Source organism: Scyliorhinus canicula, chromosome 20 (genome assembly GCF_902713615.1).
Source record: "Scyliorhinus canicula chromosome 20, sScyCan1.1, whole genome shotgun sequence".
NCBI lineage: Eukaryota > Metazoa > Chordata > Chondrichthyes > Carcharhiniformes > Scyliorhinidae > Scyliorhinus > Scyliorhinus canicula.
Genome location: NC_052165.1, coordinates 42,062,787 through 42,079,244, shown reverse-complemented (window position 1 = coordinate 42,079,244; position 16,458 = coordinate 42,062,787). Strand labels below are relative to the sequence as shown.

Here is a 16,458-nt window from a genome sequence, read left to right as displayed (position 1 = left end):
CTGTGTCTTTGGTCAACTTTATCCTGAACTCTGGAGTTCCCTCTTAAATCTCGGCACAGAAGACAAGGGTGGCACGGTAGCATAGTGGTTAGCACTGTTGCTTCACAGCGCCAGGGATCCGGGTTCGATTCCTGGCTTGGGTCACTGTCTGTGCAGAATCTGCACGTTCCCCCCGTGTCTACGTGGGTTTCCTCTGGGTGCTCCGGTTACCACTGGCAAGTCCCGAAAGACGTGCTTGTTAGGTGAATTGGACATTCTGAATTCTCCCTCTGTGTACCCGAACAGGCGCCGGAATGTGGTGACTAGGGGCTTTTCACAGTAACTGCACTGCAGTGTTAATGTAAGCCTACTTGTGACACTAATAACGATTATTATTAAAGCCCCTTGTCCTCTCTTTCCTGCTTTAAGATGCTCCTTAAAAGCGACATCTTTGACGAATCATTTGTCCAAATATCTGTACGTGGTATGGTCAAATTTAGTTTGATGACTCTCCCGTTAAACAGCTTGTGCTGTTTTACAAAGTTAAAGTGGGTATTAGAAATGCTGTTGGTTCACCTGATTTCTCAGTGGGCTCATGGTCTGGTGTTTGGTTCATGAATATCTTCACTTTTGATCCAAAGCCCCTTGTGAGTCGTTTGTGCATCATCAGTGAGGGTGGGGGTCGTCTGTTTGTGACACCTGATTCGCTGGCAGACATATTAAGCAGGCCCTAAACACATAATGATTCTCCACTTGGAGAAAATACAATGGCTGCCACATGCATCCCAATACCACAGCTCCATTCAGCACAATGGAGTCTTTCAAAAGGCCATCTGACGTTGTAATGTGCTGAAGGGCCTCCCTTATCTGTGCATACTTTTGTGCTGGTAAATTGTTTACAAGACTAATTCCAAAGCATAAAACATTTCACCAGGTACAAAGGCGACACAGAATAAAACAGCACAGGACGAGACCATTCCTATTCTGCCTCGGCCGGTTCTGTGAAAAGCTTTTCAATTGATTCCACTCACCCAGCTTTTTCCTCACAGTCCTCCAATTTTAAATCCTTCAGGCATTTGTCCAATTCTCTTTTTTGGAGAGCTCGCGTTGAATCTTCTCCCACTGCCCTTTCAGGTGCCTTCCAGATCACAGCAACTCACTAATTGAAACAAATTTTCCTCATTTCCCCTCTAGTTCTTTTGCTTTCAGTCTATGTCCCCTGATTACCAACCCTCCTGTCACAGGAATGAGTTTCTCCTTAACCCCTCATAATTTTATATTAAAAAAAATTTAGAGTACACAATCATTTTGTTTCCAATTAAGGGCCAATCCACCTACCCTGCACACCTTTGGGTTGTGGGGGCGAAACCCACGCAAACACGGTGAGAATGTGCAAACTCCACATGGGCAGAGACCCAGAGCCAGGATCGAACCAAGGACCTCGGTGTGGTGAGGCAACAATGCTAACCACTGCGCCACCGTGCTGCCCTAACCCCTCATCATTTTGAACACAGCTATCAAATCTTCTCTTCTCCTTCTCTGCTCCAAAAAGAACAAGTCCAGCTTCCCAAGTCTTGCCACATAGCACCTTTATACCTAATATCATTCCAGTATCATAACTCCTACTGAGACTGAAGAATATTAGTTACAGTATTGAGAAATATAAAATAATTCAGCCAGAATCTTCCCCTGAAATTAAAACAGAAAATAGCCAATGCTGCTTCGGATTTAGCAGGCGTGGTATGGGAGTTATGTCAGGTGATTAAACTGGCCTTACTTGTCAGTTTACTCCCTCACCACTGACATTAATTACCTCTCAGTAAAACTTGCGTGCTTTCCTTGCATTTCATAGTTTTCCTGGTAAGCTGATGCCTGATAGTTGCTTTGGGCCTGTGCTTGAGCCTGGCTCTCCTGTGCCTGTGCTTGCATCTCAGCCTGGATTTGAGTCTCAACCTGGTCCTCCACTGTCGGACCTTCCATTGGTGTTAGCTCCTGAGTCGCTGCAGCGTTGTTGGCGGTAGAATAATGAGTCTGGTAGGATGTTTGGTTCCAGTTGGACCTGTTTACTATCTGGGCCCGCCTCTTGTGAGTAAAGCCATGGTAACTAGAAGTGATTCCCTCTGGCTGCTGATGCAGGGCCTGGGATTGGCTATTCTCATAGATCCTCGACATGCTTTGACTGAGTCCCGGACGGAAGTTTATGACAGGGCTGGTTGGACAACTGTCATCAAGAACACTCACGGAGGATTGGGGCTCTTGACTCACGCTGACTACGTGCCTCTGGGAACTCTGAGAGGAAGACCTGTTTACGAAAGTTGGCCGGGGAGTGACAACAACCTCCGGTTGTCTGTATCTCACGTTACTGTGCCAAACAGGCTTCATGTTTCCCATCTGACTACCCAGCTTTTTCTCAACATAGAGGGCACGTCGACCGTAGGACATGGTGGGATCTCTCCCCACCATCCCTTTTCTCGAAAATCTTGATTCCAATCGCGGGCGACTGCGAGATAAAACTGGGCTGTTGTCCGGGGAAATCTCGATGCGGTGAGTTGGTTTAATCGTTCGGCTTTGTAGACCTTGGGACAAGAATCGACTGGTCCCTGAGGAGAACTGTGCAGCTCCATATCCTCCACTAATTGTGTAACTGGCAGGTTCTGGGGTCTGTTGAAAGATACAAGATAATCAATTTAACAGCATAGAATGCACAAGTAACAGGTTAGCAAAAAAATAACAAAGATACCTTCGGGTAAGGGAGAACCTCTTCAAGGGCAGTTATGGATGAACAATAAATATTGACTTTGCCAGTAATGCTCACATGCTAAGAAAAAAACCCAAAGGTGTGCAGGGTAGGCTTGCACATACTCCTCGGGCGGCATTCTCCGTGGGCTAACGTGGAAATTGTGAAAGGCGATTGGACGGAGATTAGGTTCAGCAGCAAATCGAGGCGGGCGCCGGTTTGACGCTAAATCGCAATTCTCCATCATCTCGACAGTGGCGTCAATACGTTCCAAAATGATTTATGGTAAACACCGTTTGCATAGCATTAGGGGGTCTGACCCTGTACTCTCTGGGGCCTCGGCGATTCGCCGCCTCCGATGGGCCGAGTTCCTGATGGCGCGGTTCACTTGTGCTTTTAAAAATCGTGAAACTGGTGTTATGGCTGCTGAGGGAGAGAGGGGCACCAACATTGCCATAGTTTATGGACAGTTGTGCCGCTGGCTGGGGGACTTCTGCCAGGGCTGGTGGGAGTAGTGGGAGGGTGGCTATGAGGTGGGCTGTGGGCGGGGGTGGATGGACACGGAACACCATTGCCGCAGCCTGCAAGGCAGCCATGCAGCTGTGCATGCCGCTAACAGCCCACTATGAACGTCGTGTCTCGAGTCATATAGGTGTCCCCCCAGGGCACCTCACTAGGTGCCCTCTGGCCCCAGCCGACCCATCAGCTGTATGGGCGCACTACATCATAACCAGTGCCATCATGTTGGCTTGGATGAATGTGTTTGGGGATTGTAATGTGTATATGCAGCTGGTCAACCATCCAAGTGTTGATCATGGACCCGGCGAACCTTGCACTGTTTTTCATTGGAATCAATTGTGTTCCATGCGGCACCGGTGCTAGCCCCTCCACAGCAGCGGAATCTTCATAACTTCAAACTTCATAGAATTTACAGTGCAGAAGGAAGCCATTCGGCCCTTCGAGTCTGCACCGGCTCTTGGAAAGAGCACCCTACCCAAGGTCAACACCTCCACCCTATCCCCATAACCCCACCCAACACTAAGGGCAATTTTGGACGCTAAGGGCAATTTAGCATGGCCAATCCACCTAACCTGCACATCTTTGGACTGTGGGAGGAAACCGGAGCACCCGGAGGAAACCCACGCACAGACGGGGAGGATGTGCAGACTCCGCACAGACAGTGACCCAAACCAGAATCGAACCAGGGACCCTGGAGCTGTGAAGCAATTATGCTATCCACAATGCTACCGTCCACGGTCCACGCTGTACAGTCCAGGTGAACCGCCAGTTTTGCTGTTGTGAAAGTCCACGAATTCTTTGTCTCAGAAATGGAGAATCTCGCCCCTCTTGTTTGCAGAGAACCGATCCCTGTGTATGAACATGTGCCACTTCTATCACGTGTAAATGAATCATGTTATGAGCTTGGCTAATTATCTTAAATTGGTTGTTAGTACAGCATGTGGTTAGCATTGTTGCTTCACAGCGCCAGGGTCGATTCCCGTCTTGGGTCACTGTCCGCGCGGAGCCTGCATGATCTCCCCATGCCTGCGTGGGTTTCCTCCGGGTGCTCCGGTTTCCTCCCACAAGTCCTGAAAGACGTGCTGTTAGGTAATTTGAACATTCTGAATTCTCCCTCTGTGTACCCGAACAGGCGCCGGAATGTGGCGACCAGGGGCTTTCACAGTAACTTCATTGGTGTTAAATGTAAGACTACTTGTGACAATAAAGATTATTATTATAATTATTATTAGCGCACTCAGGGTTCTTCAGCAAGTTCTGACCAATCATGATCACATCTAACAATAGACATTTTGTTTTGGTATCTGTACCCCTTTGTCTTCATTGGCATTTTTGTGATTCTACCTATTACTAAGAATTTTAACGCCATCCGTCATTGGCGAAGGGGGCCAGTTGAAATTTAATAGGTGACTAACCCACTCCATTCTCATCCCGATTGAGCTGACTGCAATTTTCAATTAGAAGTCTTACAACACCAGGTTATAGTCCAACATGTTTGTTTCAGGGGCTGTTTAGCACAGGGCTAAATAGCTGGCTTTGAAAGCAGACCAAGCAGGCCAGCAGCACGGTTCGATTCCAGTAGCAGCCTCCCCGAACAGGCGCCGGAATGCGGCGACTAGGGGCTTTTCACAGTAACTTCATTGAAGCCTACTCGTGACAACAAGCGATTTTCATTTCATTTCAAACACTAGCTTTCGGAGCACTGCTCCTTCCTCAGGTGAATGTTGAGGAAGGAGCAGTGCTCCGAAAGCTAGTGTTTGAAACAAACATGTTGGACTTTAACCTGGTGTTGTAAGACTTCTTACTGTGCTCACCCCAGTCCAACGCCGGCATCTCCACATCATGCAATTTTCAAAGCACAGAGGAGAGGCTTTCCTCTGTCAATGGGAGAGGCCATCAATAGAAGCAAACTTACAAAAGTGACATGCCCAAACTAAAGGAGGCTGACTAACAGAACAAAAGGCAAAGGTAACAAAATCAAGGGAAGATTGTAGATATTTCTTTGATTGATAGCTAATGAATGTTGTTTCATCCGTAAATGCCCACAGGGTTAGTGCAGTGTTAAAACAAGTTGAATCAGTTTTTGGGTAGATAGACACAGAAAATGTGCACAGTAGATAGATTTTAGCAGCCCATTGTCAGAATGTGAAGCAATCTGATATTATATTACAAACAAAATGTCCTTTCATTCATTAAAGACCAGGACTTGGTAAAAGACACCAAACACACTCTTAAAAGGCACAGCTCTGTGATTGAAAGCTCATGGGCAGTTTAACCCGAGCAGTTGACGGGGCCTGTGAAAATGGGGAGCGCACAGATAGCCCAGATAATCTGTGTACACCTAATTGCTGGATCAAAATCTTGTAGCATTTATGAATGCTTACAAAGACTACATACAAGTTACACTGCAGAAACGGGTCAGGTCCGTAGGCTTTGAGCTTCACATAATCCCCTCTCACCTTCCGTCATCTCACCCTGTGAGTATATCCTTTTGTTCCTTTCTTTCCTTTGTTTATCTAGCTTTCCTTTAGCAAGATACATGCTTTTCCCTTTAACTACTCCCTGCAGTAACAAAATCCACTTTCTCACCACTCTCTGGGTGAAGGTGTTTCTCCTGAGTTCCCATTAGATTTACCAGTGGCTGTCTTATATTGATGGCCCCCTAGTTCTGGACTCTCCCGCAAACATCTTTGTGATTATCTACCTGACCATAATTTTATACACCTCTTTCAGATGACCCCTCAGACTTCTCCTTTCCAAAGAAGGCCAGCTTGTAGAATCCCTCCTGATACCTATACCTCTCAGTTCTGGTAGTATCTCTGGCAATTATCTTTGCATGTTCTCAAATACCACTATATCCTTTTTATAATAAGACCATAAGACATAGGGGCAGAAGTCGTCCATTTTTCCCATCGGCTCTGTCATTTAAAGAGATCACGACTGATTTGCTATGATTATTATCAACTTCATTTTCCAGCCTTATCCCCATAACCCTTGATTCCCTTACTGATTAAAATTCCATCTATCTCAGCCTTATATTGGGGCAGCACGGTAGCATAGTTGCTGATGTGTTGGGTATGCTGGGTCTGCGAGGACTGCGTTTACCAGAGCAGTGAGAGACAGGCTACCAACACTTGCAGAAGTACAACTCTATTTTATTTAACTATGAACTGTTAAACATTCTTGCACTGTGGGTTGACACTATGTTAGATTGACTGGAGACCTGAGGCTAACTTGACCAGGCTATACTGCTAGCACATGGTAGATGTTCATGTTGCTGATCACGGGCTCTGGCTGTCTCAGAGGCTGCATCCCGAATGAACGGGAAAACTAGTGCCCTCTGGCTTTATAGTGGCTGTGTCCTGTCTGGTGATTGGCTGCTGTGTTCTGTGTGTTGATTGGTCGTTCAGTGCATCAGTCAGTGTCTGTCTATGCACCATCATATACTTGTTTGTATATTATGACAGTTGCTTCACAGCTCCAGGGTCCCAGGCTTGATTCTCAGCTTGGGTCACTGTCTGTGAGGAGTCTGCACATGTGTGTGGGTTTCCTCCGGATGCTCTGGTATCCTCGCACAGTCCAAAGATGTGCAGGCTGGGTAGATTGGCCATGATAAATTGTCCATGGTGTCCAAAAAGGCTGGGTGGGGTTTCTGGGCTACGGGGGTAGGGTGAAGGCGTGGGCTTAAATAGGGTGCTCTTTTCAAGGGCCGGTGCAGATTCAATGGGCCGAATGGCCTCCTTCTGCACGGTAAATTCTATGATTCTAACATTCTTAATGACCCAGTCATTAAGAATAAGTAAAGAATTCCATAGGTTCATTACCCTCTGAGAGAAGAAATTCCTCCTCATCTCTGTTTTAAATGGCTGACCGCTTACTCTGAGATTATGCCCTCTAGTCCCACAAAGGGAAACCACCTCTCAGACTCTTCCCTGCCATGCCACCCTGAGAATCCTATACGTCTCAATAAAGTGCCTCTCATTCTTAGAAACTCCAATGATTACAGGCCCAAACTATTCAACCTCTCCTCATAAGTAACTCCCTCCATATCCGGGATCAACCATGGGACAAGAACAGAAAGTACTGGACAGTCGCAGCAGGTCTGACAGCATCTGTGGAGAGAGAAGGGAGCCAACGTTTTGAGTCTGGATGACACTGTGTCACAGCTCCTAGGGAATCTGATTTGGAGACCAGAACTACTTTCAGTGCTTGGTGTAATTAAGGATCATCATAACTTCCTTACTTCCCGATTTCATCCCTCCATTCATGAACCACTCAGTACCTTGGATCAATGTGGCTTATATTAGAAGATGAAGAGCAATCTTATCGAGGTATTTAAAAGGTTGAAAGGATCTGATAAGACAGATACAAGGATCTATCTCCTGTGCTAGGAGAAACCCTGGTATGCAATCTCCCTGACGGCTAGAGCCTAAAGCCTTCTCTCTGCATCAGTGTTCACATCACATCCTCAAATGGGCAGTTTGGTTATTTAGTAAATGGCCCATAAAGATTAACGCCGCAGACTCCTCTGACGTAACTGAGTAATCTAAGGAAAGTGGATGGAGTTGGGGGATGAATGCTCATGGACTGACATCTTAAAAAAATTGCTGAGAGAGAGAGACAGCAACACAAGAACAAAACAAACAATTTGCATTTACATAGCACCTTAATGTAATAAAACATCCAAAGGCACTACACAGGAGCAATTGTTAAATGAAATTGGGCACTGGGTCACATACAGTGAGATTAGGTCAGGTGATCAAAGGTAGGTTTTAAGGAGCATCGTAAAGGAGGGAAGGGAGGGGGAGAAGTTTAGGGAGAGAGTTCGGACGATAATGACTGAAGGTGCAGCCACTATTGTTGGAGCGATTAAAATCGGATATGCTCAGGAGGCCAGATTCAGAGCCACATAGATATCTGAAGATTTTAGAGCTGGCTAAGGCTACAGTGTTAAGGACGGTCAAGATCATAGAGGGATTTGAATGTAACTAAGGTTATGAGATTTGGGAGTAAAAAGAAGTGTCACTTGTAGTTTAAGCAATTGCTATATTCTGGTTGCTAACTGGTAACACAAATATAAGACAACCCACGGCAACAACCATTCTGAGAATCTTCCCAGATATTGATAAATTCTGCATTCTTTCATATCAATAAACTGCAATGTTTTAACCTTGTGACAGTCACGTGACATATTGATTCTTCCATCGTTTACAAAGATCATGGCTGATCTGTATCCTAATTCCATCCAGCTCCCTTGGCTCCACATCCCTTAAATCCTGGATTCATAAAGCAACTCTGATTCGAAATTCACTGGGCTAACATCTATTATTTGTGGGAGAGAGTTCTACACTTCGACCATCTTTCGCATGAAGAAGTGTTTCCTAATTTCACTCCTGAATGGGTGGCCTTGTGGCATCGTTGGTAGCATTCTTACCTCTGGAGCAGAAGCTCTGGGTTTAAGTCCAACGTCAGGGCTTGTTAGCCACGGAAGGAGCGTTCATAAACCGGTTCAATAGGCCTATAATCAGCTTGGGAATCCTCCCTCCACTATTCCCCAAGGGGTAACAAACCATGTGGATGTGAAGATATGCTAAAAGAAAACTCCTGAATGCTCTGATTTTGAGGTTGTGTCCCTTTGTCCTAGGCTCACGGACCAGTGGAATAATTTTCTCTCAATGAATAACTAACATTCACCAGTGGCATACCTTGGTGTAACCATACTGTGGCCTTGACAGTGGCAGAGTGGGATATTCAAACTGAGAGATAGTGATGTTGCTAAAGTAGTCAGGGGCACTGAGAGTCCGCTGCATCCGATCTAGAAATAAAATGGTACTGTTAGCAATTCCATCACAATATTATACCACACAACAGGTTATAAGGTTTTGTAAGCTCTATAAACTACAATGCACCTGGCAAAACTCTTATGGGCCAGGGTTTAGAGAACCCTAAAGTATATCATGGAGTTCACCTGACCCGCAACTTTAAAAAAAATATAAATTTAGTGTACCCAATTCATTTCTTTTCCAATTAAGGGGCAATTTAGTGCGGCCAATCCACCTACCCTGCACATTTTTGGGTTGTGGGGGCGAAATCCACGTGAGCACGGGGAGAATGTGCAAACTCCACACGGACAGTGACCCAGAGCCGGGATTGAACCTGGGACCTCGGCGCCGTGAGGCTGCAGGGCTAACCCATGTATTGCTGTGCTGCCCCTGACCCACATACTTTGAATAAATTGTGGTATGGGGAGCACACGGCCCACTCTACAGGTGTGGTACAGCAGAAATGGAAAAGTATTTTTTAAAGCAAAACAGTGTTTATTCTATGAACTCAATTTAACCTTTTTAAAACATACAGTGAACATCTTAGCAACCATCAATTCAAATACCCAACACCCAAAGACCACAACACTAAGTAATCCTTTAAGCTTTCCTTTTAACATCCATACGATTTAAAAACAAAACCTTTAACAGAAGCAGATCAGGTTAAAGTCACTACTGAAAACATTTATAATTCTGAATTCACCAAATGATCAAGAGATAGTCTTTTGATGGCAGAGAGAACAGTACACCTGCTCTGTCCGGCTTCAACTCCAACACTGAAAACAAAACTAAAACACACCCTGCAGCAAACTGCCTAAAAGAAAGTAAAAAGCTGACAGACAGCCCAGCTCCACCCACTCTCTGACATCACTGCAGTAGTAAACACCCATTTCTCAAAGGTACTCTCAGTACAGATATTTATATACACACCCATTTATAAACACTAATTTCTTAAATGTATTCCCACATGACAAAATATTGTCCTAGATTTGAAGCTTTGCAATAGGAGGAAACAGCAATTTTATACACAATAACTCATTACTTTAATGTGATACAAGACACTTCACTGGAGCAATCATCAGGCACAATTCTACAATGAGCCACTTGAGTAGCTATTAGGACAGGGTGACCAAAAGCTTCTCCCAAGAGGTGGCTTGTAAATAACATCTAAAAGGAGAGGGAGGTGGAGAGTCAGAAAGATTTAGGAAGGGAATTCTAGAACAACCAATGGTGGAACAATGAAAATCAGAGATGAGCACGAGGTCAAAATTGGAGCAGCACAGAGATCTAGGAGGTTTATAGGCTGGAGGAGGTTAGAGGGTAGAGATTATCTAGGCTACAAAGGGTTCGTATGGTTTCAATGTATTAATTAGAAGTTTACCCTGTGTACACTTCATCTGGTACAAAACGAGGCAGTGGTTATTTATTACAGTTTTCCGTAAGGATTTTCTCACTTGATAACATTCTGATTCAGAAGATTCTTGGTTCAAACCCTGCTCTGGCGGCTTCAACACAATCTAAGATTACATTTCGATGCATTATTGAGGGAGCGCTGCACTGCCCGAGGTGCCATCCTTTTGAGACTTTTAAAATGTCACTGTTGTAATGTAGGAAACATGGAAGCTAATTTGCAAGATTCTATAAACAGCAATGTGATAAATAATTGGATCATTTGTTTTAGTGTTGATAGAGGCATAACAGCTGGTGAGGTTACCATAAGGACTCCCACTTGTCTTCGAAATAATACCATGAGATCTTTAACATCTACCTTCGATGGCTGGTGGGCCACTGAAATCTCAGTTTGAATGTTGTGCTCAACTTTCTGGAGTGAGACATGAGCCTCGCCCTTTTGACTAAATAGTTAACGCTCTACCCATACTGATACTATCGAGATGTGATTAACACCAGAGGTGATCTCCAAATAAAGGGTGGAGTCTTAACCTCATCTCCCAAAATCTGCTGGGATGGGGGAGGAAGGAATAAAGTTTACAAATAATTGCCAAATTGCTCAATTTTTTTCAGAGAAATTCGGAGAAAGAACCCAGCTCCTACATTCATACAGGAGCTGGCCCCTCCAAAATGCCTCTTAGTTTCACCTGCTAATATTGAAGACGCTGATGTGTAAAATAATTCAGGAAGAATTTAGGATAAATGGACCGAGAGTTCAGGCTGTGTGTTGCACTGTGGTATTCAGGGTCCTGGTTTGTTGTAAAACTAGAATCAGCAAGCGGATCAGTGTATGATAGAATAATCCAAAGTTGATCCTGGATGGAGTTCTCGAATTAAGACTCTCTACAACAGAATAACATGGCATAACGTCTAGACGGAATGGGATTGATGATGGAATGATTATAGCGCGACACTCAAATGCTAGCAATTAACATTCAGAACCCATTCAGCACAGCAGCGTGTCATAATAATTGCTATCAGTAATCATTTGGAGCTAATTTACTTCTGCTCTAAATGACAGGATTCCTGATTTGGAACAACATCACCATTCTTTAATCGTCACTGATTCAAATCCTGGAACTCCCATCCCTAAGACCGTGATGGGTTTACCTACACCATATGGACTGCAATGGCTCAGGAATGTGGGTAACCACCATCTTCTCATGAGAAGTGGGCAATAAATGCTGGTCTTGCCAGGGATACCCGCATCCGAAGGCTGGATACATTTTTAAAAAATTATATAGCGCCTTACATATCCCCTAGCACACCCCAAAGTGCTTCACAGCTAAAGAAATACTTTCGAAATATAGTCACTGTTGTAATGTAGGAAACGCAGCAGGCAATTTTGACACAGCAAAATGCCACAAACAGCAACATGATAAATGATCAGATGACCCATTTTAGTGATGTTGGTTAAGGGATAAATATTGGCTCGGACACCCAGGGAGAAGAACACTACTCCTTTTTTTAAAGTCTTTTAAAAATAATAATAATAATCTTGAGTATTGTCACAAGCAGGCTTACATTAACACTGCAATGAAGTTATTGTAAAAATCTCCTCGTCGCTACACTACGCCGCCTGTTCGGGTACACAGAGGGAGAATTCAGAATGTCCAATTCACTTAACAAGCAAATCTTTTGGGACTTGTGGGAGGAAACCAGAGCACCCGGAGGAAACCCACGCAGACACAGGGAGAACATTCAGACTCCGCACAGACAGTGATAAAGCCGGGAATCGAACCCGAGTCTCTGGCTCTGTGAAGCAACAGTGCCACCCAAAAGAATTCAGTAAAGAATAAAGAATTCAAGAGAAATTTCTCTCCCCAAAATGTGGAGTGTGCTACCATGGGGAGTGGATGGAGTAAATAGTATAGAGGTATTTAAGGGGAAGCTGGATAAACACACGAGGAAGTAAGGAATAGAAGGATTTGCTGATAGTGTGAGATAAAGAGGGGTTAGGAGGAGGCTTGTGTGGAGGATAAACGCCGGCATGAACCAGTTGGGCCGAATGGCCTTTTCCCATGCCAAAGACTCAACCAAACTTGGTGAAACAGTGACCATAAAATATTTTACACTCAACTGAGAGGGCAGACCAGGGCCTTGATTTGACGTCACTTCTGAAAGATGGCAACTGTAAATCACAGAGGTTAAAATCACCTTGTTTTTAAAAACAATGAAGTAAATCAGCATGAAGTCTGCCCAACAGTTTTATCCAAGCATTTGCTTGCAAACAAAACACAGCTGACTTATTTTGCCAGCTTTGGTGTTGTCACCTCATTCTCTAACAACAGCCGCCAGCAATACAGCACTGACCTTCAAGAATTTTTAACATTATGCGGTAGATTGTCTTGTTCCTGATAATGAGTAAAAAACCGAGTCCTATCAGGAGCCTCCCATCAACATCTGTTCATTTAAATGAAAATTAAGTATGCTCCGAACAGCAACGCGCATTTATACGGCACCGATATGTGTTGGAACAGTTCAAGTTGCTTCACAGCACCATTATCAAACAAAACTCAGACACAAGGAGCCTTTAGGGTAGATGTCCAAAATCTTGGTCAAGAGCTTGGCCATGAGGAAGTTGAGGTAGAGAGGTGGACAGAGGATTCCAGAGCTTAAGGCCCAGGCGGCTAAAGATACGGCCACCAATGGTGTCGCAATTAAAATCGTTGGCAATCTGATGCTCCCAGGTGCTAGTACAATGACCTCAGTAGGTGGATTCCTCAGAGATAGGAAACCGCACCTGAAAAATCGACAGACGATGAGGAGGGGTGGGAGTGGGCAGGGGACCCAACACCTTGCTCTCCTATTTCACAGTATTCCCTTCAGCTCATCCGACTCTTGCTGTAGTATAATTCTTTTAATTCTAATCATGCAGAAGAGCTAACTTAAATCCACCTTTTCTTGCAGTTTTACTTAAACACACTGCGAGTATCTCCTCCACCCACCCCTATCCCATATCCTGCCATTCCTTTGCACTCCTTTCCACAGAGGGACAGTGCCACCGCCTCCTAAAAGGGGGAGACACCCCCCCACCCCCCACAAGAGAGTTCAGACTCCCCTGCTCCCACTGTGTCAGGCTACCAGTGCCGCCCTCCTCTCCCCCCCCTCCCCACAGAGGTCAGAGCCCAGAAACCCATCTTCACCATCCCACAGGGAAATAGAGCCCCCTACACAGAGGTGGTTCCGTATCCTACCTACCACCCCACCGGGGGGTAGATTATCCCATTCCCTCATTCCCGTATGTGTTTCACCTGTATGTGTGTATATGTCTCACCTGTTCATGTATATGTGTGTATATGTCTCACTTGTTCATGTATGTATATGTGTCTATCTGTCTCATCTGTCCAGATGTACTTGTGTATGTATCTCATCTGTCTATGTATATGTGTCTCACCTGTCCAGGTGTACGTGTGAATGTGTCTCACCTGTTCATGTATGTGTCTTACCTGTTTATGAATAGATGTGTATCTCACCTGTTCATGTATGTGTGTATGTATCTCATCTGTCCAGCTGTACATGTGTATGTGTCTCACCTATTCACATATATGTGTGTAGGTATCTCATCTGTCCAGCTGTACATGTATATGTGTCTCACCTGTTCATGTATATGTATATATGTGTCTCACCTGTTCATATATATGTATATGTGAGTTTGTATCTCTCTTTTTAAAAATAAATTTAGAGTATCCAATTATCTTTTTCCAATTGAGGGGCAATTTAGCATGGCCAATCCTCCTACTCAGCACATCTTTGAGTTGTGGAGATGAGATCCATGCAGACACAGGAAGAATGTGTAAACTCCATCGGACAGTGACCTGGGGGCTGGGACCGAACCCGGGTCCTCAGCGCTGTGAGGCAGCAATGCTAACTACCGCACCACCATACCACCCTGTGTTTGTATCTTACCTGTTGATATATATATGTGCATGTATCTCACCTGTCCAGGTGTACATATGTTTGTATCTCACTTGTCCATGTATATGTGTGTATGTATCTCAACTATCCAGGTGTATGGGTCTCACCTGTCCTGTTGTATGTGTCTTACCTGTCCTGGTGTATGTGTGTATGTGTCTCACCTGTGCATGTAAATGTATGTATATGTCTTACCTATCCAGGTGTATGTGTGTATGTGTCTCACCTCCCCAGGTGTATATGTGTATGTAAATCACCTGTCCATGTAAATGTGTGTATATATCTTACCTATCCAGGTGTATGTGTGTATGTGTCTTACCCATCCAGGTGTATGTGTGTATGTGTCTCACCTGTCCATGTATATGTGTGTGTGTATGTCACTTGTCCAGATGTATGTGTGTATGTGTCTCGCCTGTCCATGTATATGTGTGTATATATCTTACCTATCCAGGTGTATGTGTGTATGTGTCTCACCTGTCCATGTATATGTTTGCATGTGTCTCACCAATCCAGGTATATGTATGTATGTATCTCATCTGTCCATGTATATGTATGTATGTATCTCACCTGTCTAGGTGTATGTGTGTATGTATCTCACCTGTCCAGGTACATGTGTGTTATGTATGTCACTTGTCCAGGTATATTTGTGAATGTATCTGACCTGTCCAGGTGTATGTGTGTATGTGTCTCACCTGTCCATGTATATGTGTGCATGTATGTCACTTGTCCAGGCATATGTGTGTATGTATCTCACCTCTCCATGTGTATGTGTGTATGTATCTCACCAGTCCAGGTATATGTGTGTATGTATCTCACTTCTCCAGGTGTATGTGTGTATGTATCTCATCTGTCCAGGTGTATGTGTGTATGTATCTCACCTGTCCAGGTATATGTGTGCATGTATGTCACTTGTCCAGGTATATATTTGTATGTATCTCACCTCTCCAGGTGTATGTGTGTATGTATCTCACCTGTCCATGTATATGTGTGTATATATCTCATCTGTCCAGGTGTATGTGTGTATGTGTCTCATGTCCAGGTGTATGTGTGTATGTATCTCACCTGTGTATGTATCTCACCTGTGCATGTATATGTGTATATGTGTCTCACTAGTCCAGGTATATATGTGTATGTATCACACCTGTCAAGATGTATGCATCTCACCAGTCAAGGTGTATGTATCTCACCTGTCAAGGTGTATGTATCTCACCTGTCAAGGTGTATGTATCTCACCTGTCCATGTATATGTGTATATGTATCACACCTGTCAAGATGTATGCATCTCACCAGTCAAGGTGTATGTATCTCACCTGTCAAGGTGTATGTATCTCACCTGTCAAGGTGTATGTATCTCACCTGTCCATGTATATGTGTATATGTGTCTCACCTGTCCAGGTGTATGTGTGTATGTATCTCACCTGTCCCTGTATATGTGTATATGTGTATCACCTGTCCAGGTGTATGTGTGTATGTATCTCACCTGTCCCTGTATATGCGTATATGTGTCTCACCTGGCGAGGTGTATGTGTGTATGTATCTCACCTGTCGAGTGTTTCCTGCTCTTCCGGGACATACTGAGACTGACTTGCTGCCGGATTCGGAAGCTTTTCTCATCCTGTTGGAGGCGGGATTGTTTGAGCCTCTCGTCGGAAGGAACAGCGAGACTGGAGTCCCGGTCAGATAGCGACACCTGGCTCAGCACCGTGCGGATAAATGTGTCCGGGCTCATTGCCATCTCGGAGTCTCTGCAGAGAGGAAAGGCGAGTCGGTGTGAAGAGCTGGATTCGAGCTTGTGCTGCCTGTTTCCCCACGCCCACAGATGTCATTCCAGAGGAAAGGTGTGTCTATGGATCAGACAGAGCCGCCCCCAACAAATACAGTCCAGATTGCAACATTCCCATTGCAAACTTCCTCATTTGCAAACTCACATACTCACATGCAAATACTTCCTTTCACTTTAACTACGATCCTGCTGTTCTATGTGGAATCTATCATTGCAATCTTATTTCTGCACCCATTGTCTTAAAGGACAGTGGA

General features: G+C 44.6%; 1 protein-coding gene across 1 annotated transcript in view; it reads right to left on the bottom strand.

The window, feature by feature from the left end:
- Window positions 1–16,224, bottom strand: part of LOC119955063 (plakophilin-2-like) — a 65,912-nt gene extending 49,688 nt beyond the window's left edge. Inside the window, exons 1-3 of the mRNA XM_038780907.1 lie at window positions 15,964–16,224; window positions 8,941–9,050; window positions 1,793–2,640 (exon numbers count right to left, since the gene is read on the bottom strand). Coding sequence (XP_038636835.1) covers window positions 1,793–2,640; window positions 8,941–9,050; window positions 15,964–16,156 — 1,151 coding nt within the window. The 5' untranslated portion in view covers window positions 16,157–16,224. The remainder of the gene's footprint in view (window positions 1–1,792; window positions 2,641–8,940; window positions 9,051–15,963) is intronic.
- Window positions 16,225–16,458: the final 234 nt, after the last annotated feature.